The sequence below is a fragment of the Furipterus horrens genome, unplaced genomic scaffold (assembly GCF_987537825.1).
Source record: "Furipterus horrens unplaced genomic scaffold, mFurHor1.1.pri manual_scaffold_6, whole genome shotgun sequence".
NCBI lineage: Eukaryota > Metazoa > Chordata > Mammalia > Chiroptera > Furipteridae > Furipterus > Furipterus horrens.
Genome location: NW_028327176.1, coordinates 86,614,429 through 86,641,869, shown reverse-complemented (window position 1 = coordinate 86,641,869; position 27,441 = coordinate 86,614,429). Strand labels below are relative to the sequence as shown.

The 27,441-nt window shown below is 54.5% G+C and overlaps 1 protein-coding gene across 1 annotated transcript in view; it reads left to right on the top strand.

Annotated features, from left to right (window-relative positions):
• COL11A2 (collagen type XI alpha 2 chain) overlaps window positions 1-20,258 on the top strand; it is a 28,142-nt gene extending 7,884 nt beyond the window's left edge. Inside the window, exons 8-66 of the mRNA XM_090282195.1 lie at window positions 360-539; window positions 2,655-2,714; window positions 2,807-2,848; window positions 3,075-3,137; window positions 3,454-3,528; window positions 4,011-4,097; window positions 4,579-4,635; window positions 4,801-4,854; window positions 4,942-4,995; window positions 5,091-5,144; window positions 5,335-5,388; window positions 5,544-5,597; window positions 5,680-5,724; window positions 5,885-5,938; window positions 6,359-6,403; window positions 6,598-6,651; window positions 6,846-6,890; window positions 7,027-7,080; window positions 7,320-7,364; window positions 7,557-7,610; window positions 7,738-7,782; window positions 7,992-8,045; window positions 8,369-8,476; window positions 9,485-9,538; window positions 9,816-9,869; window positions 9,958-10,002; window positions 10,088-10,141; window positions 10,257-10,301; window positions 10,444-10,497; window positions 10,596-10,649; window positions 10,877-10,930; window positions 11,313-11,420; window positions 11,544-11,633; window positions 11,820-11,873; window positions 12,088-12,195; window positions 12,316-12,423; window positions 12,560-12,613; window positions 12,941-12,994; window positions 13,193-13,300; window positions 13,484-13,537; window positions 13,766-13,819; window positions 14,054-14,107; window positions 14,248-14,301; window positions 14,642-14,749; window positions 15,133-15,186; window positions 15,363-15,416; window positions 15,540-15,593; window positions 16,015-16,068; window positions 16,321-16,428; window positions 16,523-16,576; window positions 16,731-16,784; window positions 17,035-17,142; window positions 17,294-17,347; window positions 17,650-17,685; window positions 17,883-17,936; window positions 18,033-18,300; window positions 18,787-18,899; window positions 19,214-19,420; window positions 20,075-20,258. Of these exons, the coding sequence (XP_090138321.1) occupies window positions 360-539; window positions 2,655-2,714; window positions 2,807-2,848; window positions 3,075-3,137; window positions 3,454-3,528; window positions 4,011-4,097; window positions 4,579-4,635; window positions 4,801-4,854; window positions 4,942-4,995; window positions 5,091-5,144; window positions 5,335-5,388; window positions 5,544-5,597; window positions 5,680-5,724; window positions 5,885-5,938; window positions 6,359-6,403; window positions 6,598-6,651; window positions 6,846-6,890; window positions 7,027-7,080; window positions 7,320-7,364; window positions 7,557-7,610; window positions 7,738-7,782; window positions 7,992-8,045; window positions 8,369-8,476; window positions 9,485-9,538; window positions 9,816-9,869; window positions 9,958-10,002; window positions 10,088-10,141; window positions 10,257-10,301; window positions 10,444-10,497; window positions 10,596-10,649; window positions 10,877-10,930; window positions 11,313-11,420; window positions 11,544-11,633; window positions 11,820-11,873; window positions 12,088-12,195; window positions 12,316-12,423; window positions 12,560-12,613; window positions 12,941-12,994; window positions 13,193-13,300; window positions 13,484-13,537; window positions 13,766-13,819; window positions 14,054-14,107; window positions 14,248-14,301; window positions 14,642-14,749; window positions 15,133-15,186; window positions 15,363-15,416; window positions 15,540-15,593; window positions 16,015-16,068; window positions 16,321-16,428; window positions 16,523-16,576; window positions 16,731-16,784; window positions 17,035-17,142; window positions 17,294-17,347; window positions 17,650-17,685; window positions 17,883-17,936; window positions 18,033-18,300; window positions 18,787-18,899; window positions 19,214-19,420; window positions 20,075-20,215 (4,272 nt within the window). The 3' untranslated portion in view covers window positions 20,216-20,258. The remainder of the gene's footprint in view (window positions 1-359; window positions 540-2,654; window positions 2,715-2,806; window positions 2,849-3,074; window positions 3,138-3,453; window positions 3,529-4,010; window positions 4,098-4,578; window positions 4,636-4,800; window positions 4,855-4,941; window positions 4,996-5,090; window positions 5,145-5,334; window positions 5,389-5,543; window positions 5,598-5,679; window positions 5,725-5,884; window positions 5,939-6,358; window positions 6,404-6,597; window positions 6,652-6,845; window positions 6,891-7,026; window positions 7,081-7,319; window positions 7,365-7,556; window positions 7,611-7,737; window positions 7,783-7,991; window positions 8,046-8,368; window positions 8,477-9,484; window positions 9,539-9,815; window positions 9,870-9,957; window positions 10,003-10,087; window positions 10,142-10,256; window positions 10,302-10,443; window positions 10,498-10,595; window positions 10,650-10,876; window positions 10,931-11,312; window positions 11,421-11,543; window positions 11,634-11,819; window positions 11,874-12,087; window positions 12,196-12,315; window positions 12,424-12,559; window positions 12,614-12,940; window positions 12,995-13,192; window positions 13,301-13,483; window positions 13,538-13,765; window positions 13,820-14,053; window positions 14,108-14,247; window positions 14,302-14,641; window positions 14,750-15,132; window positions 15,187-15,362; window positions 15,417-15,539; window positions 15,594-16,014; window positions 16,069-16,320; window positions 16,429-16,522; window positions 16,577-16,730; window positions 16,785-17,034; window positions 17,143-17,293; window positions 17,348-17,649; window positions 17,686-17,882; window positions 17,937-18,032; window positions 18,301-18,786; window positions 18,900-19,213; window positions 19,421-20,074) is intronic.
• The last annotated feature ends 7,183 nt before the right edge of the window (window positions 20,259-27,441 follow it).

Below are 27,441 nucleotides of genomic sequence, written 5' to 3'. Positions count from 1 at the left end.
GCTATTCCTTGTTCTCTTCTGCCCTTCTTTCCATCCATTTCTTTGGTCATTCCCTAAACTCCCTTGTCTGTCTTGTCCATGGACTGTCCACTCTTTGTCCAGCCCTCCGGCCACCCTTCTGTTATTCACCATTTCTTCCTACCAAGCCCATTTTCTGGACATCCCTCCTGATTTAGGGTCTTTGATGGCCATCAGCTTCCTATACAGCTGCTCCCCTTGCTCTTCTTGGGAGAAAAACTCCACTTCCAATTATCTTCATAATCCTTTGGGCTAGAAATTGTCACACTTGGGGTCCAGGGAAAAACTCCTCTCAGCCCTAATGCCCCCGTCTACCGCTCTCCCTCCCCATCCCCGGGAAGGAGCAGACAGATCTCCAGGTCCCCTCCACAGCCGACAGGTTCCTGACAGAGGAATATGGGGAGGGTGGCACAGACCCCCCAGCAGGGCCCTACGATTACACCTATGGCTATGGGGACGAGTATCGTGAGGAGACGGAGCTTGGCCCTGCCCTCTCTGCGGAGACAGCCCATTCAGGAGCCGTAAGTGAAAGGAGCTCCTCTTCTATTCTTGACCTCCAGTGGGAGTTACAGGAATTGCTTCTTGTCGTTTTTGATTATTGTCTGTTGGCTGTGAGCTACTTCCCATTGGTAGTTTGCCATTTTCTGTCCACATAAGATGTATATGTTGCTTGAAAATATCGCTTCCTGCCTTCCCTTGCCAACTGTCTTACCCTGTGACTCCTTATGGATTCTTCTGTCCAGGGCAATGGAATTTTTAAAAAAATCTTATGTCAACTTCCTGTCTTTTTTGGCCACTTCCTGCCTCAATCAAGATGGATTTCATAAAGCTGTTGGTCAATAAGCCCCTACATCGTGTCCATTTTCAGCCTGTCTCCATCATTTCTTCTTGGTCAAAACAATTTTTTATCCATGCTGCTGCCAAATTTCCTATGTCACACTCTCTAACCTACGGGCCACTGCTTGTCTGTCCCTTCCTGTCTTCTCCAGTCATGCCATCCGTTTTGGTGACTGTGCCATACAAGGACATTATTTGTACTTTGACTAGTTTGTCATGCTGTCTGTGACAATGTCCTTTGATAATGAGCTACTTTCTCTGTGTCTAAGGTCATCCCAATCATAAAGTTTCCATATGGGCCTAGATATTTATTTATCGTGGTCAATTTCCATGTGTCCTTGCTTTGATGTTTGTGTTTTCTGGAAGAATTGTCTTTTATTGTCATCAGTCCCTATCCAGGAGTCACTTTCTGTCTGTTTTGTGAACCTCTGCTTTCTCTTGGTTGTGATAGTTAGGTTGTTATTGAAAGTCCACTTCCTAGATTCTCTTTTTTGGCTGCTTCTTGTCTGTCCAACCACTTCCTGTTTGTCCAGTTCATTTTCTGGCCATTTTGGCCCTGTTTAATTTTTCTTGGCTCTGACATCATTCTTGCTTCCAAGTGTTTATCCCTTCATTCTGGTTCCCTTAATTGTTCTCCATGTCTTCAACCACTACTTGTTAGTTGAGATGTTTTCTGTCTACTCACTTTGTCTTTTGCCTGCCTTTCAGTGAGAGCTTCCTTCTCTACCCTGCTGCCTCATCCCATGCCTCCCTTCTCTAATATTGCTACCTTTGCCCTCTGTTGCCTTTCTTTTATGCTGCTTCCTGGAAATTTGAAGTTGATCTGCAATATGGGCGAGTTTGGAAATTGATCACTACTGTTTGGTCAGGATGAGGTGGAGGGGGCATTCTGGAGATCTTTGTTGGGAGAGTTGGGGGGGGGGCATTAATGTTCTTCATTCTCTTTGTCCCTAACTTGGTTCTGGCCCCAGAGGTGGGGATGGGCATCTGAGTGGAAGTGTGGAAAGAGGGCAGTTGGTGGGCTTGGAGGATAAATAAGGGCCAGGGGGAGATTGTAGTGTCCTTGCTGGGAGAGGAACTGTGGGGACTTGAGGGGATCTGCTCTGAGGCTTGAACAACTTAGCCCAAGAGCTGTATTTTTTCAGAAACCAGTTATGAGGTCTGAGTGTGGGATATCAGTGGGGATTGCCCTCCAAATTTACTTAGAGTATGGATGTTTAACCTCCAGGGAGTTTCAGACTTGTGAACTCCTTAAAATTCTAAGAAAATTTCTTTGCATAAGGGCATACATTTTCTTCTTTTCTGAAGACTCCATAAGTTACATTAGATTCTCTTAAGAATCCATCCTCTCCCCTCAAACCCCAATAAGTATCTGACCATAATTTTGGAGAGATTCTTATTTGGTGGGTTGGACTAAGGGTGAGGGAGTTGATGATGTTTTAAGGTTCTAAGGATTCCTGGAGTCAGAGGAAGTTTGGGGGATAGGGTGGGTCCTCCAGAAGAGGCTTTGGATTCCCAGGAGGGGTGTGGGGATCTTCCTGAAAGAGGTTCTCAGGGAGGTGAGGAGGTTGTTTTTGCTGAGGTGGGGCTGGGAACTGGGGTGTGGGGAGCCCTGCGGTCTCCTTGGCAGGCCTGGAGGTCTATGAAGAGAGTATTGGGAAAGAGGGCGGGGATTTGGGGGTACAGTCGAAGAGGTCTCCAGAAGACCTGAAAAAGGAAGCAGGGTTTGGTATGGGAGCAGCCACAAGGTCCTGGCTGCTCACAGGCCCCACTGGGGGTTACATGTGTGTCTCCCTCAGGCTGCCCGTGGACCTCGGGGGCTGAAGGGAGAGAAGGGGGAGCCTGCAGTGTTGGAACCTGTAAGTCACTCTGGTCATTGAGCTGAGGACAGTGGGAAGAAGGGAAGGGTGCTAGTCCTGTAGCGTCTGACTTTCAACCTTTGACTCCACAGGGTATGCTAGTGGAGGGGCCGCCAGGCCCAGAAGGTCCTGCGGTGAGTTTAACTGTGACCCATAGCCTCTATTCTATTCTCAGAAACCCTTCCTATACGCTTATTTGTGTCTTTCCCACATATGCCCAGGCCTCCTCAGAACTCCAAAGCATCCTTCCAATAAAAGCCCCCAGATCCGCAGATGTCTTCCTTAAAGACCACCCCTCAGCCACAAACCCCTCTTCTCTCTGAATGCCCACACCTGACACCCTCCTATTTTGTTCCTCAGGGGTTGACTGGTCCCCCTGGCATCCAGGGAAACCCAGGCCCAGTTGGTGACCCTGGCGAGAGGGTAAGGGAGTGTCCTCTATTGGGGGGAGGGCTATGGAAAAGCCACTAGTATCCAATGGGACACCATGCTCATTAGCTGGCTGATCAATGAACAAGGGACTGGTGTGCTCCCAGTACTCACAAAGGAGGGCAAACTGGCTGGGGAGGAGGACAGTAGTCTGGTGTCTTCCCTCATGTTTCTCCTTGGGGTTGGGGTGGGGTTCAGGAAAGATCTAGGGAGGCCTGCATTTATCCCGTTGAGGAGGGCTTCCAAATGATGCTAGGACTCTAATATTCCCCTTTCTGTCACCTATCCTTCTATCCTCTCCCAACTCCAGGGCCCCCCTGGCCGAGCAGGGCTCCCTGGATCGGATGGGGCCCCTGGCCCTCCCGGCACATCCCTCATGCTCCCAGTGAGTTGTCTTCTGGTCTTTAGAACTGGCTGATGGGGAGGACAGGGGAATTGTGTTGTTTCACCAAGAACCAGAGGTCAGGAAAGCTGAGGAGTCTCTAAAGACCATAAACCCAAAGAGATTGACCACTGGGGTGGAGGAACCAGGGCCTCATTGGATGATCTAGAACCCAACATGGATCTTTTAGAGTCAAACTTGGATCATTTAAAGCCAAGCAGAAAATTCTGTATTTCAGGGGGTCTAGAACCAAAGGAGAGTCTCTTGGGAGAAGGAGGCTAGAGAGTGAGGGAAGGGGACAGGAGTTCAGTTTCTGAAAACTTCTAAGTCATTCTCTGAAAACGTCCTGTGGAAGATGCAGGAGAGGGCACAGGGGTGGCCCTGAGCCTAGGAGAGAGGGCAGGAATGCTGGATGACACCTCTGGCTGGGAAGGTCACATGGATTTCCTGAAAGAGGACCTAGACCTTCTCTCCTTGCCCATTAGTTCCGGTTTGGCAGTGGTGGGGGTGACAAGGGCCCTGTGGTGGCTGCCCAGGAGGCTCAGGCCCAGGCGATTCTGCAGCAAGCAAGGGTGAGTAGGGCTGAGGGCATATTGGTGGAGGGAGGGGTATGGTGGGAAAGGGGAGACTCTAGGAGAGTTTGGAAGGGTAGGTTGGAGGAACTGTAGGGCAGGGGAAGATCTGGGTTGGCTTGGGGCTGAGAAAAAGGTTGGAGCATATAGGACAGTTAACCTTTTGAGTGCCATGTGTAATTTGAAATTTGGATTAACATGAGAAAAAAATTATATCAATATATAACCTGAGGTGCAAAAAAAGAGAGTAAAACATGAAATACGAATTATTCCATTGTTAGTTACGTTATAGCCATCAAAAAAAGTCACTGGGAGCGACGCTGGCACTTTTGGGAAAATTTGTCAGCGTTGCTCACAGCGACGTTGGCACTCAAAGGGTTAAACAAGGATGAGGAGTAGAAGGACGGATTTGGAGGGTATACAGGGCTGGGAGTTCTCCAGATGCCTCTTCTCAGCTCTGCTGTGTCCCCTGCTCTCCTAGCTGGCACTCCGTGGACCCCCTGGACCCATGGGATACACAGGTCGCCCTGGACCCTTGGTGAGTGAGTAGGATGTGAGGTAGGAGCTTTTTTATTTGTGTGTTGGGGTATGGACAGTTCTGGGAAGGAAGCAAATTGACAGTTACATTGCTTCTTTGGGGGAGGCCTTCGAGTCACTTTTGGATGCGTCCTTCAGTATAGTCAACCTCTCTTCTTTCTCATAGGGACAACCTGGGAGCCCTGGCCTGAAAGGAGAATCTGGAGACCTAGGACCTCAGGTGACACCCCCACCCATCTGATCCCCAACTCAGTGCCTCCCCCTCTGTCTATGCTCATTAACCCTGTCCTCGACTTTCCCTCCGCAGGGTCCAAGAGGACCTCAAGGCCTCTCAGGCCCTCCTGGCAAGGCTGGGCGAAGGGTAGGTGACTGAGTGTGGGATGAGTGTGGGTGGGAGATGGGGCACAGAGCACAGACTGTCCCCTGCTTGCTCTGACACTTCCCTTGCATTTGCAGGGCCGAGCAGGTGCTGATGGAGCCCGAGGGATGCCTGGGGAACCTGGAGTAAAGGTGACAGGCTGGGCCCCTCTCTGATGCTTAGCTCCCAGCTCCATCTGAGCTCACTAGTTTTCTGAGGATGACTGAGTTCTGCAGGTTGCCTCATGAAGTGGCACCTCCCCACTCAGGACACAGTAGGGAGGGGTGCGGTGGGGTGGGAAAAGGACTGGGATTTCACATGGGCTGCCTCTCTTTCCCCTAGGGGGACCGAGGCTTTGATGGACTCCCAGGGCTTCCTGGGGAGAAGGGACACAGGGTGAGTATATTAGGGAGCAGGACCCTCAAGGCTAAGGAGGCAGTGGGTCCCAGCAGGAGTTCAATGGATGAAATTGGTTGGTTAATTGGAGAGGGTCAGTGTCTGCTGTGTTGGGGGCTCTGAGGCCCTTCTTTTCTGTTTGCCCATTTTTCCAGGGTGATACTGGTGTCCAGGGCCTTTCTGGGCCCCCTGGCGAGGATGGAGAGCGGGTAAGTTTTGTGGCCAGGACAGGGGCTCTGTATGGGAGAGGGCTGGAAGGTGTGGCCACTTCACCATGTGCTCCTTCTCCAGGGAGATGATGGGGAGATTGGGCCTCGGGGGCTGCCTGGAGAGTCGGTAAGTGTCCAGGGAGTTGGTTGCGGGGGGCATGGGGGCGTGGGAGGGATAGTGGGCATGGAGGGAGGGTTCTGGGGATGCCAGAGGAGGGCCATGGATATGAAAGAGACACTTTTTCTCTGACCCACTCATGCCGTATCTTCCCTTCACCTGAGTGCAGGGTCCTCGAGGTCTCCTTGGCCCTAAAGGCCCACCTGGTATTCCTGGACCACCAGTAAGTGACTGCCCTGACTTCTGACCCTGATCTTCCCCCCTGACTTCTTCAAGTCTCCACCTTCCAAAGGGCCCCCTGCCTCCCCCCCAGTTCCACCTCTCTGGCCCCCACCTAGCCCCACTTCAGCCTCCACCCCCAGGTGCCCTTTTAGGACCTTATGGTGCAGGGTACCAAAGGCTCTGAGCATAGCCAAAAAAATCCTCAAGAAAAACAAAACAGAAACCCACAAACCCACAGGCCCACAGGCCTACGCCCTGCAGATCTGGACTGGGTGTGTTTGCTTGGGTCTGAAATGAACTGGAGGACTGACCGATGTGCCTCTCCCTATTCTGTCCTCTGGAATGGCCAGGCCTCTCAGAAACCACGGCTCCCTTCAGGGTTGGGCCTGCCTTCCAGCCTAACACCCCTCTTATGTTTCAGGGAGTTCGAGGCATGGATGGTCCCCATGGTCCCAAAGGGAGCTTGGTGAGTGATGGGCATGGAGACCCCACCTGACCCCTGGCCCCCAAGTTCCCTGCCAAGTTTTTTTCCCTTTGCCACCACTCTGACCCCCTGCCTGCTCTGGTTCTCACCACCTGGCTAGTTCAGCTGGGACTCAGCTCTCCACCCTAAGTTTGTCACTATCTCCTTCTGACCCCGGCCTTGTTGCCTGTTTCTAGGGGCCACAAGGAGAGCCAGGACCTCCTGGACAACAGGGCACTCCTGGGACCCAGGTGAGTAGTCCTGTCTACCCCGTCTCCAATTTTAGCGACTTCCCCTGAGCTTCCACAGTGGGTCAGACCTGCGTGGGGACAGGAAATTAAGGGTCTTAAGTCTTCACTGCTCATGCTTTGAATGGGGGATGCTGGCTGGAAGAGAGAGCGCCCACCCTGTGGTGCCCCTGTGACTTCTCTCTCCCTGTGTATAGGGTCTCCCTGGGCCTCAGGGTGCCATTGGCCCTCATGGAGAGAAGGTGAGTGACTAAGTGTTCTGGGGAACAGGGTATGTGCTGGGTGGGGGTGCTGTTGAGAGGGCCTTAAATGCCTGGCTGGGACTTTAGCTGTATTTGAAACTGACGCCTCTGGTGATGCTGAACTTCCTCCACTTAGGGTCCTAGAGGGAAACCAGGGCTCCCTGGAATGCCTGGCTCAGATGGACCCCCGGTGAGTGGGCCCCCACTTCTTATTCCAAATACCCTTTGATCCCCACCCCACTGAATGACCTCCAAAGACGTTCAGTGACTATCCATACCACATGTCCCTTGCACTGGGAGCTCACTGATGATTCCTTCCCATGGTCAGTCGGCTTCATCAAGTCACAGAATTTGGGTCAAAGAAGTATAGGGAGAGGCGCACACGAGGTGACAGGGACCAGGGATCACATTTTTCTTCCCTACCCCCAGGGTCACCCTGGGAAAGAAGGACCCCCTGGAACCAAAGGAAACCAGGTGAGATCTCTCATGCTTCCTTTCACCCCCTGAAGAGGGTTCCACCCGGACGCCGCTCTCTCGGAGTCCTTGGGATCTTTCTCCTCATTCGTGGGACACTGATACTTTTCTCCAATGCCACTTCCATCTTTCCCACCCCCTGAACCCCCCATCCTATGACTCCTCTAGAGATACCCCTCTTTCTTCCTCCAGGGCCCATCTGGACCTCAGGGTCCTCTAGGATACCCTGGACCTCGAGGTGTCAAGGTACAGACCACCAGCCTGGGAGATACAGCACTGGGTTTGCAGGAACCAGTTGGGGTCTTAGGAGCTTAGTTCGTCCCACTCAACCTCCATTCCTGATTTCTGTCTCTATCCTCCTGTCTCATTTTAGGGTGTGGATGGAATTCGAGGTCTGAAGGGTCATAAGGGTGAAAAGGTGAGCAGTGCGCCCTAACTTCCTAACGCCTCCATCCTGCTCCCACCAACCTCTCTGTCCATCTCCTCATCCCCTCTTCCCTTCTTGCCTGCCCCATGCTGCCCTGCAGCCTTTGAAGTTCACCCTTCCATCCATGTTCTCCAAATCCTCAATTTTAACCTCCTGACCCTGTATCATCTGGGCTGTCCTCTCACTCCCAATCTTTTCAGGGTGATGATGGCTTTCCTGGATTCAAAGGGGACATGGGTGTGAAAGGTGACAGGGTGAGTAGAAACCTGCATACTGGCCCCCCAACTCTAGTCCTAATGATCCTCCACTTTGAACCCCCCAGCTGATTCCTTTGATACCCCGGAGTCCCCATCACTGGTGCTCTGACCTCTTTAGGACCTGATCCCAATAGGGTGACAACCCCACAATCTGTGTCCTTCCAATCACAACGGCCTTCTTGCCCCTGTGGGACTCCCTGTCCTGCAATAGCTTCCGGGACCCCTGCCAACCCCACTCACCCTCACTGGGGCTGCCTCTCCCTCAGGTCCTAGCCCCACCCCCAGTCCCCGACACTCACCTCTCCAGCCTTCTCACTCAGGGTGAAGTTGGAGTCCCTGGTTCTAGAGGAGAGGATGGTCCTGAGGGGCCGAAGGGACGCACTGGACCCACTGGAGACCCTGGGCCCCTTGGGCTCATGGGCGAGAAGGTGACAGGGGATGAGGGAATCTGTGTCTGTTTTCTAGGGACATGGAGGGGATGAGGGCCTGGGCACTGGGATCAGGGTGGACGCGGGGTTGCCAACAGCTGAGTCAGTGAGTCAATCAGATACGACCACACATTAATTATGCTCCCCTCTTTATATGGCACTGTCTGAACACTGCTGGGCTGAGGGGCAATGGATAAGAAGTCAAGGAAAAGTCCCTGTCATGAAGAGTTTACAACAGATTGATGAGAACAAGGCGTAGGGGCTGTCATAGGGCAATTGTAGGTGCAATTCAGAGTACATGTGTCCAGACTCAGAGCAGGAGGAGTTCTGAGAAGGCAGAGGGTCAAGAGCTGGTGGGCTCTGGATCTTCAGAGCTAACTCTCACAGAGCACTTACTGTATGCCAGCACCGTGCTAACTTGTCACATCCGTCCTGTGCGGCAGACACTAGTACAGTCCTGCTTCACAGAGGCACTGGGAGTTTAAGATGCTTCTTAGTCACACAGCCAGTGAGAGGCAGAGCCAGGGTTTGAGCCCAGGCAGGCAAGTTGCAGGATCCCTGCTCCCAACCTCTGCTCCATAGCTGCCTGAGCAGGATGGTCCTGCAGCAGCAGGAGGCAGGGGCGCACGCTGGGGGAGTTGGGGTGGTGCAAAGCATGAGCAGAGGGCAGAGGTGGTCCCTAGCTGTGTGGAGGCCTGCAAGGGACAGGCGTGTATGCTGAGGAAGGTGGAGCCCAGGTCGACAGGTAGGCAGGGACTAAATCACAGCCCCCAAGCCCTTGATGGAGTGACAGGCTTTAGTCCCCAGACACAGGGGAGACAAGATCCCAGTCCTGGACTTGGGGAAAGTTCACTCTCAGGGCAGAGAGTGAATTTCTGAAGGGCTGGAGGTCTGGTGGGGCACATTGCTGGGTGGGGGCTGGCTTCTGTCTCTGAGGGTTGGGTTCTCCAGGGATGGAGTGGTATCTGTGGCTCCTCTTGCTCCTAATTTCTCCTTGTCCCTCTGCAGGGCAAGCTGGGTGTTCCTGGTCTGCCTGGCTATCCTGGACGTCAGGGACCCAAGGTGATGTGATGCCCATTTGTACACCCCCCTCCCTTTCCCTTCCCTAACACCTGATTGCAGGAAAGGCAGACCAACAAAGCAATGGGGTCATAGAGCGGATTTAGCACCCCCTGGTCTATAGAGGAGGGCACAGAGGTCCAGGGAGCAGCAGGGGTTTGATGGGCAGGGCCCAGGTCTCCCACACTGTGCCTCTGTCACCTCTCCTAACTCCCTTTGGCCTGTCCTTGGCCACTCCCTTTCCTGACTATTCAATTTTTTTCTTCTCCATCTTCACCAGGGGTCCCTAGGATTCCCTGGTTTTCCCGGAGCCAGTGGAGAGAAGGGAGCCCGGGTAAGCCGAGGGGAGAAAGGGTGCAGAGGGAAGAGCTGTTCCCTGGAGAGCCTGGCACTGGGTGATGTCTCTGCTTCCTTCTCACCAGGGCCTGTCTGGGAAATCAGGGCCCCGGGGTGAGCGGGGCCCCACGGTGAGTGCAGCGCCGAGAGAGACCTGTGGCTCAAGATGCAGAGGGGTGCATTGGTATTTCTAACAACAACTCTCCCCTCTTCTAGGGTCCACGGGGTCAGCGGGGACCCCGAGGCGCCACTGGAAAGTCTGGAGCTAAGGTTAGTGGTCTTGGCAGGGCTCCATTGGCTGTCTGCCCCTTAGCCCAGCTCCCCTGCAACTCCTCTGACCTGAGGGAAGCTAGAAAGCATCTCCTCTGACTCTGTTTCCTGGCAGGGAACATCGGGTGGCGATGGCCCCCACGGGCCCCCTGGAGAAAGGGTGAGTGTGATTGGACTGTCCCGGTCCCCATGTTCCCCAGGGAGCCTGAGTGGAGCAGCTCACTCTTCCCTCAGGGAGGAAGCTGCATCCTCTGCTCAGCATCCCACCCCATTTTTCCTACTCAACCCAGCTCTGTCTCTAGGGTCTCCCTGGGCCTCAGGGCCCCAACGGATTTCCTGGTCCCAAAGGACCTCCGGTAAGCTCACCTCTGACCTCTGGCCTACCTTGGTTCTCTGAGTCCTTCCTGATTCCCTTTCCTGCCTAGAATTCACCTGACATCTGAACCCCTTCCAGGGCCCTCCTGGGAAAGACGGGTTACCAGGACACCCGGGTCAGAGAGGAGAAGTGGTAAGTGATGCCCTGGCCGCCTCAGGCCCTCAAACTCCAGAGCTGTCTGGAAGGTCTGCCAGGGAGGTTCTCCTGGCAGAGTGGAGAGCTTCCTGGCATTCGCTGCTCAGACCCCTGGCCACGGACCTGGCAGTGGCCCCGCCCTTCCTCCAGGAACCTGGCTCTGATGTGCAGTGTCCATGCCTGACTGTGTGCTCTGACGGCTCTCTCCTCTCTTCCTCTCTCAGGGTTTCCAAGGAAAGACCGGCCCCCCTGGCCCCCCAGGGGTGGTGGGACCTCAGGTATATGTCTGCCCTCTGGAGTTAATCTACCTACCCTTCTTCTCCCTTTTTCCTATCACAAAGCCCTGCCCTGGACCTCAGGGTGGGATAAAAGGCGGGGCTGGGGTTTGGAGCTTTGATGCCCAGCTTCAGTCTGTTTCCTGGGCCAGTTCTCATTTTTTCGGCTCGGAGAAGTGACAGTTCCCCAACGAGGAAATGAGGTGGTGTAGGTACTCCACACGGGATTGAAAACCCGAGTGTTGGCCTAGGAGAGCCTCTAGGAATTTCCCAGCAGCTTTGGGGCAGGGATAAAGAGGTTCTAAAGGGGTGTTTTAGGGGGGCCACTTTGGGAAGCTAGTGGGGTGAAGGGTCTGAGATTGGAGTCTCTCTGCCTGTTTCCTAGGGAGCAGCAGGAGAAACTGGGCCCATGGGGGAAAGAGGTCATCCAGGCCCCCCAGGGCCCCCTGGAGAGCAAGGACTGACGGGAACAGCTGGAAAAGAAGGAACAAAGGTCAGTAAAGGGCTGGACAGAAGAGAACGTGGGGACCAGGGTTGGGTATTTGAGGGGGGTCAGAGATCTCTCTGCATAATTTGAGACTGTGGCTGTGGATTACCACATTTCCTTTCCTTTTAGGGTGACCCTGGTCCTCCTGGGGCTGCAGGGAAGGATGGTCCCGCTGGCCTGAGGGGCTTCCCAGGAGAGAGAGGCCTCCCGGGCACTGCTGTGAGTGTGACCCCACCAGACCACCTGTAATAAGTCACTGCAAATCCTGGCGCCCCTCAGAGTCACCCCACTCCCATCTCCCCGAGCCTGTCTCCCGCCCCTAAGCCTACATGTCTCCTGACCTCTGTTCCTGTGATGTCCCACCTTCCTGTCTCACATCTGTTGTTCCAAATCTCTGGTTCATAGGGTGGACCTGGTCTGAAGGGAAATGAAGGTCCGGCTGGTCCCCCTGGCCCTGCAGTGAGTCTGGGGTCCCTGGGGGTGTGGGGAAGAACCAGGAAAGGGGGTGGATGAAGAGTGTAAAGTGACATCTGGATCTAGGCCGGCACAGTCCTTGTGCTGTAGGATCAGCACCTGATTTTGGGCTATTCTCCTGGGAACCATGGTCAGGGGTCCTCGGGTACGGGTAGGCTGTGGTCTCTTGCTTGGGGTCTGACTCCAATTCCTCTCTTAGGGCTCTCCTGGGGAACGAGGTGCAGCAGGATCTGGGGGACCCATTGGCCCCCCAGGGCGCCCAGGACCTCAGGGTCCCCCTGGAGCAGCAGGAGAGAAAGGTGTCCCAGTGAGTGTTTGGGGCCTGGGGAGGTCTCTGTGAGCTGCTGGGTTACAGAGGGTTTCCTGTGGGGGTGTTTGAGGGTCAGGGTTGTCTTCAGGTCATGACTTCTCTCTTTACATCCAACAGGGTGAGAAGGGCCCCATTGGTCCGACCGGCCGTGATGGGGTGCAGGGTCCTGTGGGGCTTCCTGGTCCTGCTGGACCCCCGGGTGTGGCAGGAGAGGATGGAGACAAGGTGAGGAAACTCACAGCCTCTGGACCCAAATTCTTTCCAGATGAGATTGCAGATCGGGCATGGCCCCTATCCCTGTCTCATTACTGTCCCCGCTCTTTCCATCTCTTTTCTCTAACGACTCATCTGCCTTCCCCAGGGTGAGGTGGGAGACCCTGGACAGAAGGGCATTAAAGGGAACAAGGGTGAACATGTAAGTGTTTATGACTTTTGACTTCTGGCCTTTGACCTCATTCCCACTTGGTCTCCCTTCCTGTCTTTTTTTTTTTTTTTTTTTAAATATTTTATTTATTTTTAGAGATGGGGGAAGGGAGGGAGAAAGAGATGGAGAGAAACATCTATCAGTTGCTCTCACACACGCTGAACTGGGAACCTGGCCCACAACCCAGGCATGTGCTCTGACTGGAAATTGAACCAGCGACCTTTCAGTTCACAGACTGGCACTCAATCCACTGAGCCACACCAGCCAGGGCAGTCTCCCTCCCTGTCTTGCTGTCTCTGACTCTCTTTTCTCCGCCAGGGCCCTCCTGGACCCCCTGGACCCATCGGTCCCGTGGGGCAGCCTGGAGCAGCGGTGAGTGACTGATGCCCGGCCCACTCCGCCAGAGGCCCCGGCAGTCCCTGGTCACCCACAGTTCCCCTCTGCCTTTGGGGCTGGGGAGGGGAGGAAGGCGCTCTGGGCCTTCTGCCAGCTCTGTGTGGGGTTTGTGGCTAGAGAACATCTGACCGTGGCTATCTCTGTGCCCTTGTCCCTGCCCTTCCCCTATCTCAGGGAGCAGATGGGGAGCCTGGACCCCGGGGACCCCAGGGACACTTTGGAGCCAAAGGCGATGAAGGAACAAGAGGATTCAATGGGCCCCCAGGACCCATTGGCCTACAGGTGAGTTGGGGGGTGGAGATGGGCTAAGAGTTAGGGTCAGGAGCTGATGTCTCCCTCAGGGCCTGCTACACCCATTGTGATGAGGAAAGGGGAGATGAGGGTGAGGACTGAGGGCTGGCATGTGGGGTCTGACGGAGGGAAACGGGTTGCTCACCTGGATCTGTGCCCCGTATATCTGCATAGGGTTTGCCAGGACCCTCTGGGGAGAAGGGAGAAACAGGAGACGTGGGCCCTATGGTGAGTGCGAACCCACTGATGGTGTGTGACCTCAACTGACCCCAGCCCCACCTGTCCCAAGCCCACCCCAGCACCCCGCTGCCACGGACCCCCTGCTCCTTTGCCTGGCTGCCCCTCCTCTTCTCTGCCTGGAGTCTCTGCCCCGCCCAGCCCTCCACAGTTCCTGTGCATCCATCTCTGCGCCCCTCACTTTCCTGCCTTATCTCTGGTGTATCTGTTTCTCCCCAGGGACCACCTGGCCCCCCAGGACCTCGAGGCCCAGCTGGACCCAATGGAGCTGATGTGAGTCCTCTTGGCCTCTTGTTCCTTTAGATCAATGTGGCCAGTCCTCTGCCTCCCTTTCCCCAGACTATAAACTCTAGTCTCTCCTCAGGTGCCACTAGAAGCCACTGGCCCCTGGGAAGAAGACCTCCCACTGTCTCACTGCTGTGACCTTGGGGGCCCTCGTCCAGGCCCCACCACTGGAATGGCACCTCCTCTCCTGAGCTATGATCCCTATTTCTGTTCCTCTTCCAGGGTCCTCAAGGTCCCCCAGGAGGGGTCGGGAACCTGGGTCCCCCTGGAGAAAAGGTAACTAGGAAGGGGGTGAAGTGGTCTGGTCTGGAAGGGCATGGGGTTGGACTTCTGCCAGTTTTGGTTGGGGATCAAAAGAGAATGAGGCATGGGCAATATCAGGATCCTCCTTGATTTTGACCCCAATCTCCTTGCAGGGGGAGCCAGGAGAGTCAGGATCTCCAGGGGTCCAGGGAGAGCCTGGTGTCAAGGTGAGTGATGGCTTTGAGGCAGCCCTCCCCAGTCGCTCTCAGACCCTCAATGCCACCCCCACCTTTCCCGTGATCTCCTGGAGCTGGACCTTCTTTGCTGCCCAGGAGTCTGTGCCCCAGCCATTCTCTATGGGGCCTGGTCCCCAAGGCCAAGTGAGCCCTGCCACCCTCTCCTCCAAGGGAAGAGAGGGCAGTGGACCCCCCACGGACTTGCCTTTTGTATGCGTCCTACTGTCGCTGAGGGGACTGTGGGAGGCTGAAGGTGTCTTGGAAGCAGGGGCTGCATCACTGATCTTCAAGACCCCCTTGGGACCATCTCTATGCTCCTCTTGTCCTTCAGGGTCCACGCGGGGAGCGTGGGGAGAAAGGAGAGTCGGGGCAGCCGGGAGAGGCGGGACCACCAGGGCCTAAAGGTCCCACGGGGGATGATGGCCCCAAAGGAAACCCTGTGAGTTTGAGGGGAGGGGCTGAGAGGAGAGTCCTGTGAGTGGGAGTCCTGGGAATGTGTGTGTGAGGATCTTGGAGTGTGGGGAGACCAAGAGTGGGGGATACCTAGGAGGAAGGCTCTGGGAATAGGTCTCCTGGGGAGGGTATTCAGAATCTAGGATCCAGAGCGAGAGAACATGAGAGATGGCCTCTAGTTAATACCTGAAAGCGTTAGAAGGCATGTTGGCATGGGGTGGAGGGATGCAGGAGACCCTCTTGCTAGGGTGGTGTTGGTGGGCACTGCCAGTAGAGAGGGAGAGTGTGGCATGTGCCCACAGGGGTCTGTGTTGTCTCTGGGTGGGTTTAGGGAGTTGTGAGCCTGACTCCATTCTCCCTCTGCATTAGGGTCCTGTAGGATTTCCTGGTGACCCTGGCCCTCCTGGAGAAGGTGGCCCTCGGGTGAGTCTTATGCAGTCAGGGGAAGAGGCAAAGTGGGTGGGCCTCTGTGTAGTTGTGTACTTGGCTGTTGGAAGCTGGGCGTAGGGCAGGGCAGCTGGAGGGATGGAAGGATCAACAATTTTCAGGTGATACCAGCCAGGTTGGGGCCCCCCTCTGACTTTGCTTTATCCCTGCAGGGCCAAGATGGTGCAAAGGGTGATCGTGGAGAGGATGGCGAGCCAGGGCAGCCTGTGAGTGACCAGTGAACCCTCCCCCACCCCTGAGCCCAAGCCTTCAGACCCATTGCTCCTCTTCTTTGCCCCACTCCTGAGGAGTCCCTTGGCTGGAGGCTAAACACTCACCCCCCCCCCTAGGGATCCCCTGGTCCCACTGGGGAGAATGGACCCCCTGGACCACCTGGAAAGCGAGTAAGTGAGGTGGACAGTCCTTGGGTGGGGTGGGTGGAGGATGGGCAGGGAGGGGCCTGGTGTCTGGGTTGTCCTGGAGTGGTGGGGTGCATATGTGCTTGAGCACGTGTTTATAAGTATACTGTGCATATTTAGGTACGTTTGCTCCTGGGGTTTGGTTTGAAAGTCCTTGCCAGGGGTGGTGGTGTGTACTCCCAGTCAGAATAGACACTGGAGGAAGGGGCTGGCTTTCTGGAGGGCCTCTGCTGGGCCAGGGGTTCACCCTTTAGTTGCTGGGTAGGAGGTGGACACTGAGTGGCTGTTCACCAGATGCTCATAACTACTTAGAATTTTAACAACTGGTCCAGCTGTATCTGCTCTCACCATCTGTGAATGGGCCCCCATACCCTCACCCAGTCTTCCTTCCCGCCTCCCTCTGCAGGGTCCTGCTGGCACATCTGGTCCAGAGGGGCGACAAGGAGAGAAGGGAGCCAAGGTGAGGGAGAGGCTGCCCTGAATGCCAGAACAGTCCTTCCATCGTCCCGCTCCTTTGCTCCTCAGATTCCTCTGTCCGTCTCTCCCACACTGAGCCCCCCGGTGGGAACGTGGACCCTATATGTGCTCCTGCCCCTGGGCTCCAGGGGTTTAGGCCCTCCTTCCTGCCTCACTCTGTCTATCTTAGACTCCCTGACCCCTCCTACACCCCCCTCCTCTGCCCCTTAGAACACATTCTTTGTGCGTGTTTCAGGGGGATCCTGGTGCTGTGGGTGCCCCGGGAAAGACAGGCCCTGTGGGTCCTGCAGGCCCATCAGGAAAACCCGGCCCTGATGGTCTGAGGGGGCTCCCGGGCCCAGTGGTGAGTCATGGAGTGGAGAGGCTGGGCGGGGCGGGGCGAGGAGCCATGGGAGAGGACGGTCCTCCTGACCTCTGTGATTCCCTCACATACGCAGGGCCAGCAAGGTCGTCCTGGAGCCACAGGTCAGGCCGGGCCTCCAGGCCCTGTGGTGAGTGGCTATGGATTGGGTGGGGTGAGTGGGGGTGATGGGGTACCCTGGGACAAGTGGACATCAGCTGAAGCCCTGGAGGAAGTGGAAAGTGGTGGGTGGAGAGCTTGGTTTCACCTCTTCCTGGAAAGACTGACTTCCTGTCTCCCCACAGGGACCCCCAGGGCTTCCTGGCCTCCGTGGTGATGCTGGGCCCAAGGGAGAGAAGGTGAGTGACAGACAAATGGCCAGGTGCTTCTCGCCTCACCCTCACCCTCACCTTTACCCCCTGGAACCTGTGGGATGCTGAGTACCCACTGTTCCAGGTCTCCAGCACCAAGTCTGTGGGGTCCTTACTCAGTGAGGAATGTTCACAGCCCCTATGCCCAAGTCTTTTATCTTCTGGGCTCTGACCCCTATGGTCTCCTCCAGCATCCATGTGTCTCTGCATCCCCCTGACCACCTGTCCTCTTCTCCAGGGTCACCCAGGTCTCATAGGACTGATTGGGCCCCCGGGGGAGCAGGGAGAGAAGGGTGATAGGGGACTTCCTGGCCCTCAGGGCTCCACTGGACAGAAGGGAGAGACGGTGAGTAGAAGGTGCAGTCCTGGAAGGTCTGGGAAGATGAGGGTGGAGATTCCTGTTGGAGGGTGCGAGGGGTTGTGAGTGGAGACTCAGAGTGGGGTGAGGAAGGGGGTGATGAGGAGGATCCGGCTGAAGGAGGCCCTCCCTTTCCTAGGGTATCCCAGGAGCCTCTGGCCCTATTGGTCCTGGAGGGCCCCCTGGCCTCACCGTGAGTACCCCATCTGTTCCTCCACTAAACCTCACTGCTTCTCCTTCTATAATTTCCCAATGGGTTCCATGGCAACTTCCAGTCCAAGAAGCATAGGACTCAGTTTCTCTTGTGTGTCCTTACACCTGCAGTGTTTCCTCCCCCATCCTTACCAGGTCTCCTGAACGTTCCCATAGTCCCTCATGCCGGCCCTACCTGTGGTAATCCCACTGTCCTGTGGCCTCATAACCTTGCCTCTCCATTCCTCTGTGTCCCAGCCTTCCTCTTTGGTGACCATCTCCTTCTTGTTTTGCATTTCACAGGGACCTGCTGGCCCCAAGGGAGCCAAAGGAGCCACAGTGAGTGAACCCCAGCCAGCCCTGACCTCTCCCCTTTCCCCCAGGCTGGACTTGGAACTGTCTCTCCAGAGCAAACATGCTCCCCCATTGGAGCCCGTCATTCCCTGACTGGATACTGAGTTGACCCACCTGTGATATTGACCCCCCCCCCCCCCATGATCTAGACCCCTCCATGACCTCAGTTACTCTTTTGGCAGGGCCCAGCCGGACCCAAGGGAGAGAAGGGCGTCCAGGGCCCTCCGGGACACCCGGTGAGTGCCACTCATGGCCTTTTCCTCTGATTGTCCCTCTCAGTCCTGGTGTTTCTCTGTTTCACCCTCACCCTCTCCATTTGTCCCTCCACCCAGGGCCCCCCAGGTGAGGTGATCCAGCCCCTACCCATTCAGATGCCTAAGAAGACTCGGCGCTCAGTGGACGGGAGCCGCCTGATGCAGGAAGATGAGGCCACAACAACTGGGGGGGCCCCGGGCAGTCCTGCGGGGCTGGAGGAGATCTTTGGCTCACTCGACTCCCTGCGGGAGGAGATAGAGCAGATGAGGCGGCCCACAGGGACCCAGGACAGCCCTGGTCGCACCTGCCAGGACCTGAAGCTCTGCCACCCGGAGCTGCCCGATGGTCAGTGCCAGCCTCAGGGGACACAAAAATATTAACAACAGCGTGGGCGTGGACAAGCAGAGTGGATGTTGCGTGAATGCTGGGGAAGGTGCTGGGTGGGGCTGAGAGTTGAAGGGACTGGAACAGCGGCTACTTACCAGCCAGCTCAGAAGTATTTCAGTACTAGGAACTGATATGTTCCTACTGGTGTGCACCAACCCCATGTCTATATACATGTGTATACACACACATAGATGTGTGCAAATCTACAGCCATACATCTAATCAGTAGCCTGGGGGTGCTTCTGGGGTCCTGGTGTCATATATGGGGAGGGCTATAGGTGATGAGGGAAACTGAAGTGGGGGGGCTGTGTTAGGGGCTCTGTGTCAGAGGGCTGGGAGGTGGGGGCATTGTGGGGAGGGCTGGGGGAGTGGGAATGTGGGGGCAAAGAGCATCTTGGGTCCAAGCGCTCAGGGCCCTGACCTTCCCCTCCCCCTCCCCCCACAGGAGAATACTGGGTTGACCCCAACCAGGGCTGTGCTCGGGATGCCTTCCGGGTGTTCTGCAACTTCACCGCAGGTGGGGAGACCTGTGTGCTGCCACGCGATGACGTCACACAGGTGAGGGCTGGCCTGGGACTGCCCTCTTCCTTTCAGGGCTGAATGGCTTGGGCTTATGTGACAAGTCCCCTGGCCCTTCTCCATTCCTGCGCCTTCTTCCTTCCTTCTCAACGGTCCTCCAATGCTCACTTCGTCTCCTTCCTTGGCAACCCAAGACAAACGTTCGCTGTAGTTTACCCCTGTCTCCTGGCTCCCACTAAGCTCCTCATTTCTCCCCAGTCCTTTCCTCCCACCCATTCCTTGCTCACCACCCTAGCCCAGCCGCCCTCTTCTGGCGGCCCTGCCTGCCCTGACCCGGCCCCTCTGCTTGCCAGTTCTCCTATGTGGACTCCGGGGGCTCCCCAGTAGGCGTGGTCCAGCTCACCTTCCTGCGGCTGCTCAGCGTCTCCGCCCACCAGGACATCTCCTACCCTTGCTCTGGGGTCACCCCGGAAGGCCAGCTGAAGCTCAGGGGCGCCAACGAGGATGAGCTGACCCCGGACACCAGCCCCTATGTCAAGGAATTCAGAGAGGGCTGTCAGGTGGGAAGTGGGGAGAGCCTGGCGGGGCCAGATCCCAGGCTCAGGCTGCAGGAAGACACTTTGGGCAGGGGCACCAGGGAGAGCAGGAGCCGGGCTTCCTGGTCAGATATGGCTGAGTGAGCTCAGATGGGGAGAGGGGTGGGGAGGACGGAAGTGGGGTTCACCTCTGTGCAAACAGCAGAGTCCCCTGAATATACACATTTACACAGGTTGCCCAGCAGAGGAACATGAATGGGGCAGAGGGGGAACAGGGGCACAGACACCCCCAATCTGTGCATACATCCCCCCACATGTGTGGAATCATGTTGGCTAATATCACACAGGCCCCCCCACAGACACGAGTACACACGTCCCTGGGGAGTCGCACAGACTCACGTCGCCACCACTGGCAGATAATCTCAAAGACAAACCCGAAGCTGCACACACTGGTCACGAGCACGCACACACCACGCACACAGGCACATGCAGGCTTCCTGGCTTTCCCAGGCCTGACTCTCTGGAAGAACATTCAGCAAGTCAGAACTTGTGACGCGGTCGGGGGAAAGCTTCTCGGGGTGCTCAGAGGGGAGGCTGCCGAGGCCTGAGCATGGGGCATCTGTGGGGTGTGGCCCCTCCACCACGCTCACTTCCCCACTCTTCTGACTCCCCCTCCAGACACAGCAAGGCCGGACGGTGCTGGAGGTGCGGACCCCTGTGCTGGAGCAGCTGCCAGTGCTGGATGCTTCCTTCTCAGACCTGGGGGCGCCCCCGAGGCGGGGAGGGGTGCTGCTGGGGCCTGTGTGCTTCATGGGCTAGCACCTTCTCTGTCTGACACTGTCAGTTGAAACTAGGCCCACCTGGAACCCCACAGCATCAGCTCCACATCACCTACCAAGAGGGATCCTCACCATCTGGGGACCTTGGGCCAGGGCACTGAGAGCCCCTATTCAGGGGCAGACCAGAGGAGGGGTGAAGTGGGGTTCCGGGACACCCCAGGGCAGGGGTGGCATCTGGGCTCATGGCCCTCCCACCTGGAGCCCGTGACCTGTTAGACAGCTGACACCTTTATTTAAAACTGACCTCCCCATCACCCCAAACAAGAAGAGGAGGAGAAAGGACACTGTGTATTTTGTATTTAAAAGTAATTATAATAATTATTTAAAGAGTGAAAAACTAAATAACAGATAAAGAGAGAAATGTCAACAAAAGTCGGTGGACTTTGGAGACAGGGCTCTCCAGGGATGAGCCCCTGACCCTCCTCCTTGCCTCAGGGCTTTTCCTCAGTGACTGGGGGTGGGGGTTGGGGGCCCAACCCCAGCTCCCTCGCACCCCACTCGTAGCACCCACTGTGAACATTGGAATACATGGTCTCTTTGGCCTCAGGGCTCTGACTCTCTTGTCTCCACATCCTGGGTGTTTGGCTCCCCGACCCTCACACTGCTCTCCTTCATCTGGTCTGGGCGTCAGAGGAACAGCCTGCTGCTTGGGGACCAGGCCGCTGCCCCCAGGGAGGCAAGGACAGTGAGGGGCTGTGTGCAGGGCCTGTATTCAGTGGATGATTGAAACATCAGAATCTTCTCTATTGGCTGAGAAGTCACCATGGCCCTGAACCCCCTGAATATCCCATTGCCATTCTGGCCACCCCAGTCTGTCCCCAGGCATCCCCCCCCCCTTCTCTGATCCTGCAGTTGAAGGGATAATGTGTGCTATACGGATGGAAGGGACTCGCAGGGACTCCCTATGACCAGCATCCATTCAGACGGTTAAAAAAATGTGATTGCTTCCTCCTGGGGTGTATGCATGTGATGCTTGTGTTGTTACTTCAATCCCCACCAAACCTCTATCCACCCCCATTCTTCTCTTATGAGCTGTAGGCAGGAGTGTGTGGCTTAGTCCCTGTTTCCTGGAGGGCCTGCCCTGCTGGGGTCACAAAGCCTGGCTGACATCCAGAATCACAAATGAATCCCCTGTTCTGCCTGATGCTGGTGTGGGACTGGTTCAGGGGAAGGGTGTCCCTCAAACACCCCTCCCCATCTTTAGGGAGTAAAGGCCTGGAAGGAGCCTTAGATGGCCCAGTGTCAACTCTGCAAATGTGGAGGCTGAGGCTCCTTCCCTGCAACGTTTTCTGCGCCTGTAGGTCTGGTCATCTCACCTCTCCCCCTCAGGCTGGCCGTGTCTGGTCACAATAAGGCAGGGCTGTGGCGGCCCCCATGCTGTGCCACTGCGGGTGTCAGCGTGGAAGTCATCCCAGGCTTCCCGCTGTGCCAAGATGTAGAGTGTTTGCCGTTTCCTCCCACTCTGTGCTGCCCCCACTCCCTCCTACCCCAGCGGCCCCTCCCGGGGCTTATTTTTCCCGCAGCTGGTTTCGGTCCGGGCCATGGTCCGGGTCTGTCCCTTCTGTTCAGGGCGGCCGCACTCCCCGGGCATCCCTCCCTGGCCTCCCTGCCTCTCCTGGGACTTCCCATCCTTCCACAGCACTTCCTGGCTGCCGCCCATCCTGCCAGTGGATTAAAATTTATTCCAGGGCCTCATCCCAGTCGGGACACCCCTTTCCTTGCTGGACGCCTGGCTGTAGAGGGCAGGAGCAGGATGGGCGTGAGCACGTGTGTACGGGTGTGTATTCTGGTTTCGCGTCCTCAAAACCCGGAGCTGCCTTGCACCCCCGACCTGGAGTGGGCACCCCCCACCCCTCCACTCCTACTTCTTTCTAACGTGGGTCTTCGACTGCACCACCTCGATCTTTCTGATCCCAAGGACAAACCCCAGTTTTGAAACCCTGGAGTGTTGGAGCTACTCCTCTGTGCAGGAAGCTCTCCGACAGGCGTCTAGAAGTCTGAGCAGGAAACCAGAGGGCAGGTGAAAACCCCTCCGCGCGCTCTCTCCTCTGACTCCGCGCATCTCTCAGCCTCTTCTGCCCCCTGGTGCCGGCGCCGAGACCTCCGCCCGCTAACCGGCCGGCAGAAATTCCGGCCCATAAGACGTGCAGAAACCGCTGCCCCTCATTCGTCACCTCTGAACCCTCACTTTCTCATTCTGCCCAGCCTAGGAGAGGGCCGCATGGAGGGGAAGCTCCCGATCTCATCTATTTGGGGTCAGTTGTTTCCGGGTCCACCCACGCCCTCCGTCTCAACCTCCAAGTCCTGAGGGCTTCAAACAGGCCGCCTTCCTCCCTTCCCACCCTCCCTCCCAGGCCTCCATTGTAGAGGTGACCAGACCTAAAAAGACGCTCCCCGCTCTCCCCGCCGGCACCCGCTCCCAGGCAAGACCTCGGAGAGCTGAGGTTTCTCAGCGCTCTCTCTGCATTGGAGCCAAACCCACACAGGTAGCCCCTGAGCGCAAAGGGGAATGATTCCAGAGGTCACTTTTGGTCAGATGCCCTGAGCTCAGAGGGCTTTTCTCCACGGAAACAAGGCCATACAGTCATTCAGACAACATTTATACATGGCGGTTAGGTCCCCTGGCCACCCACAAAAGCTTGTTTTATGAGCGATTTTGTGCCAAGTTGCTGCCTGAGGAAGCCAGAACCACAGCCCACAGCCCTCCCCAGGGCAAGCGGAGTCCCAGCTCGAAGAAAAGATGGGAGCAGTTTAAGGGCGGGGCTCCAGAGCTGAGGGTATGGGGTGGGGCTTGGCGTGTGAGTGCAGAAGCCCTGGCGTTGGGACACGTGGGTGCTGTCAGTGGCTCCCCTGGCTTATGGGCAGTGGAGGCTTCTGGGAAAGAAATAAAGGAGAGAGAGGCAGAGACTTTGGGGACTTTGGGGTTGATTGGGTCAGAATGTTACAGAACCCCTGGGCTGCTCCAATTGAAAACAAACCCACGGGCTCTTTAGTTAGGGGCCGGATTGCCCGCCGCCAGAATTATAACTCTCAATATCAGAGTTTAGTGAAAAGAAAAAGAATTGTTTATTTAACAGTTATATAGATTTAGATTATTTGCGGATTTCTGCTGTTAAGTCTTATGTTCTTTAAAACACCCATAAACACATATCCTTGCCTCCCCCCTACCAAACCTGGCCAGTCTTAGGAAGGTCAGAAACACTGTTTCCCTACTTTCCAAACACAGTTCAGCTTTACCAGCAGCTGCCAATCACTCAATTCTGATTGGGGAGGTTCTTTCTGTGCTGTGGTGCCCTCCAGCTCTCAATGCAGAACCTCCTGGATTCTCAGCCTCCTTGTAAACTGCCTTCTTCCTGCAAACTGCATGGATCTCCTCTCCTTCTCAAAACCGCATGGCAAGAGCCTCTTAAAAGCAGCCTGGAGACCCCTTCTCCAAGCCACATGGAGGGAGCACGCAAGAGCGAGAGAGAGCTAAAATGTCTGCAGCTGCTTATATATCCCTGACTGCGTCCTCTGATGCAGTGGGTGTTGCAAACAGTTCTGACCATTCACAGAACCTTACATAGGCCCTGTGTGCCTTTTCTATACCATCCCCTGGCTCAAGACCCCTCCCATCTACCTGAGGCCTTGGAAGCATCCAAGCAATTTTGCATAAGACACTAGCCAGCAGTCTCAGGCATGTGGAGGCATTCTGAAAGCTGCTTCCTTCTCCCCATCCCCCAGCCGCAAACTGGGGATTTTTGGATTCCCCTGTTTCTGTAACAAGAATATAAACTTGTAGGAGGGGCTGGATTCTGAAACATCTTGACTGCCTCTCAAAGGAATTTAATTTGAAACCCAAAAGGAAGAGGGGAGTATTGATAGTGTTTGAAAGGTAACTGATATGATGGAGTTGTGTGCTACGAAGGCCCCACCCAGGGTGGATGAGGATGTGAAGGAACCAGAGGAAGGCAACCAGCTGACAGGCTCGGAGGTTTAGGAGAGGAGGACTTGGAGTGGGTGGGGAGAGCAGTGAGATTATAGCGGGAAGGCTGTGGGGATGGGTCCTCTAGCCTGTTACAGCCTGGGAGCTGCTTCTCAGACTTGGACTGATATTTTTGGCCTCTGGGACTATGGTCAAAATATCACTTGTAAAATTTGAACCACTTAGACCATTCACTGTACCTGGGAACATTACATATCCCAGGAAGAAAGGGATATATATATATATACATTTCCTCCCTTGGTCATGTTGCATTCTGGGATTTGTAGTTATGTAGTTTCTGAATGGTCAGGAGAGGTGTGGGTGGAGATGAGATAGGAAAGGGAGTAGGTCAAAGCAAGGCTTTAGATGCCTCAGAAGGAAGTTTCTATGTAGTCGGGGTGGTGTAGCCCCTATTCCTGCAAGTTTGGTGTGGTCAGCAGGGGGGGTCAGGGCCACATCCTAGCTTCGTCCTGGCCAGAGTGCAGTTTGCAGGGCACGATCATGTTCCCCATTCAAACCTGCTGAAGGAGCAGCCACCCCGGGTGCTTGCACTTGGTTTCCGTTATCTTTTTCTCATCTCCAGGTGGTTTCATGGAAACTGGCACTGCCAGCAGAGTGCCATCTCAGTAGGGAAGACCTACTAGCTGTCCCAGCTATTCCTTGATTGAAGACCAGGGACATCTATAGTGGCACCTCCATAGGGTCACCCGCAAACAGCCAGGATGGTAGATCGGCCTCAGTGAGAGCCAGCACAACACGCCATTTACCCTCAGTTGGCAGAACATGGCAATCCATTTTATTTACTTTGTTCTGGCCTCTCTTTCTATTAGTAACATCTTGCTTCCAGGTTGAAATCTTTTGATTTCCCAGAAATAGATGGACGGTTTCTCAAAGCACAACAGGTAAAAGCTGCATTGGATACTATGGCAGCTGGTACAAAAGTCACATTCCAGGCCTTGCCACTTCATCTATAAGAGCTCGCGTTCCATGGACTTGGGCCAAAGAATGTGTGTCATGGCTCTCTGTTCCTGTTGTGTTCACGTCTCCCCAGGGACTGGGCTGTATTGCTGAATCAGGTAGTGGGTTAATTCTTCTCACTGTTAAAGTAACCTATATTACTAGTGCTGGCAGAGATTTCTTATAACTCTGCAACTTTCCACTTGTGGTTATTTATATTAATATCTCAAGATTTTTCAAAATTTACCCTGGCTGGTGTGGCTTAGTGAATAGAGTACCGACTTGCGAACTGAAAGGTTGCCTGTTTGATTCTCACTCAGGGCACATGCCTGTGTTGTGGGCCACGTCCCCGGATGGGGGTGTGTGAGAGGCAACTGATTGATGCATCTCTCACATGTCGAGGTTTCTCTCACTCTCTTTCTCTCTCCCTTCCCCTTGCTCTAAAAATACATAAATAAAATCTTAAAAAAATGAAAATATTTTCAAAGTTGAAAATCTATAGAAACAAACAATAAAAACTAAAACTAAGAAACATATTTCAGGGAACATAGGGTTAAGAGAAGATGGGAAATGGTGGGTGTTTGATTGGGGCCCTGGTAGTCAGACAGAAAAGCCTGCAGCAGCAGATGGCCTGGCTGAGCAGACTTGGGGCTGATGGTGGCAGTGACGGTGGCTGGCAGGAGACCGCTCTGTGTTCCTAAGTAAGGGCTTCTCCTTCATTTAGCTTCCCAGTGGTGCGTTGTTTCTTACTGGGCTGCTTATTTAATCTGAGCATCAGTTTTCTCATTTGCAGAATAGGATAGTATTGGCTCTGTAAGGGAGTAATTTCCCCTTAATGACACCTTTGCACCAGAAAGACAAGAGAGGGGACTGTCATGCTGCGCTGGTCCTATGTCCTTGCCCTGGTTACTGCTGACACACTGGCGTCTGGGGCACAGAACTCCCCTTTACCTTCTGGTCTCTGTGCTGTCAAGACCCCATACTTCTTAAATTTCTTTTTGTTACAAACAGCTATTTGTAATCTGTTGTTACAAACAGATTTTATTACAAAAATCTGATTCAGAACAGCTTAAGCTCCAAAGGGAGTTTATTATGAAAATATTGGGGTTCTCAGGATTTGAAGGAAGGGTTGACTCATCTGGGAAGAGCAAAGGCAGTTCTGGGACCTCATGGGTTCTTTGTGGACCTTGTCCGGGAGCAGGGCCACAAACACCACCCAGCTGATCTGCTCTCAATCTGTGTGTCTCTGGGCGCCAAGGCTCAGATTCCTGAGTGCCAATCTGGCTGGCCTAGCTGTTGGGTCAGCTGTCTCCCTGAGAACCCACGAGCCCACTCTTCTGTGGCAGGGGATCCAATAAAATAGATATGAACTATATATATGAAATATATATGAAGCACTGGAGTGGGGGTAGAGAAGTGGTGGGGGCACTCTTCCCACATAACGTGGAATTACTGAGATACCCCAAGAGGTGTCTGCTGTCTTTCTCCTTTCTGAATGTTTGACCAGCATGATCCAACCAGCCTCTTCATGACCACAGTTATGCTCCCCCATCCCCCTCTCCCCAGGGGGCACCCCAAGTCATGTTCAGCTGTTGTGGCCACAATGTCATGGGCTCTCTATCCTTGGAGTCCAGCATCTCTATTAGTTTGTATTTCGCTGCTTTGCTCTTCAGTATGTAAATGTTTGTGGCCATTAGATCCAAGACTGCATTCTAACTTCCATGGGCCCTAGGCTCCTTTGTCCTTCCTGGACCCTTTCTACCCAAAACAAACAAACAAACAAACAAACAAACAAACAAACAAATTGTATTTGATGATTTTGTTGATATACAGATAAATATATAAATATTATACGGGTAAATATATTAATATTTTATTAAGATATTTTCTTCAACCAAAAAGTTTATTTTGTACTTTAAAAGCAATGTAAAAATTTTCATGGACCCGAAAAGCATTGTGAGTCCTAAGCACTGTGTCTACTGTACCTAATGGATTAGTGGGCCATGATTGTGCCTTTGTTGAAGATTTTATACATTATTAATTTAAAAAAAAACCTTTTTACTGTTTACTGGATTTATCTTGGTCAGAAATTTTCAACCTGTGTGCTGCAAGAATTTTTAAAACATGCAATACCTGACTATTTAGTCAGGGGGACTGACCTCTTTTTTCTTATGATGTCAAATAAAAAAATGACAACAGCCAATACAACAATAGCTGTCCTGTGTGCACGAATCAAAAATTATACCTACTTTTATCAGATTGGCAAAAAATATAGTTTTTGGTGT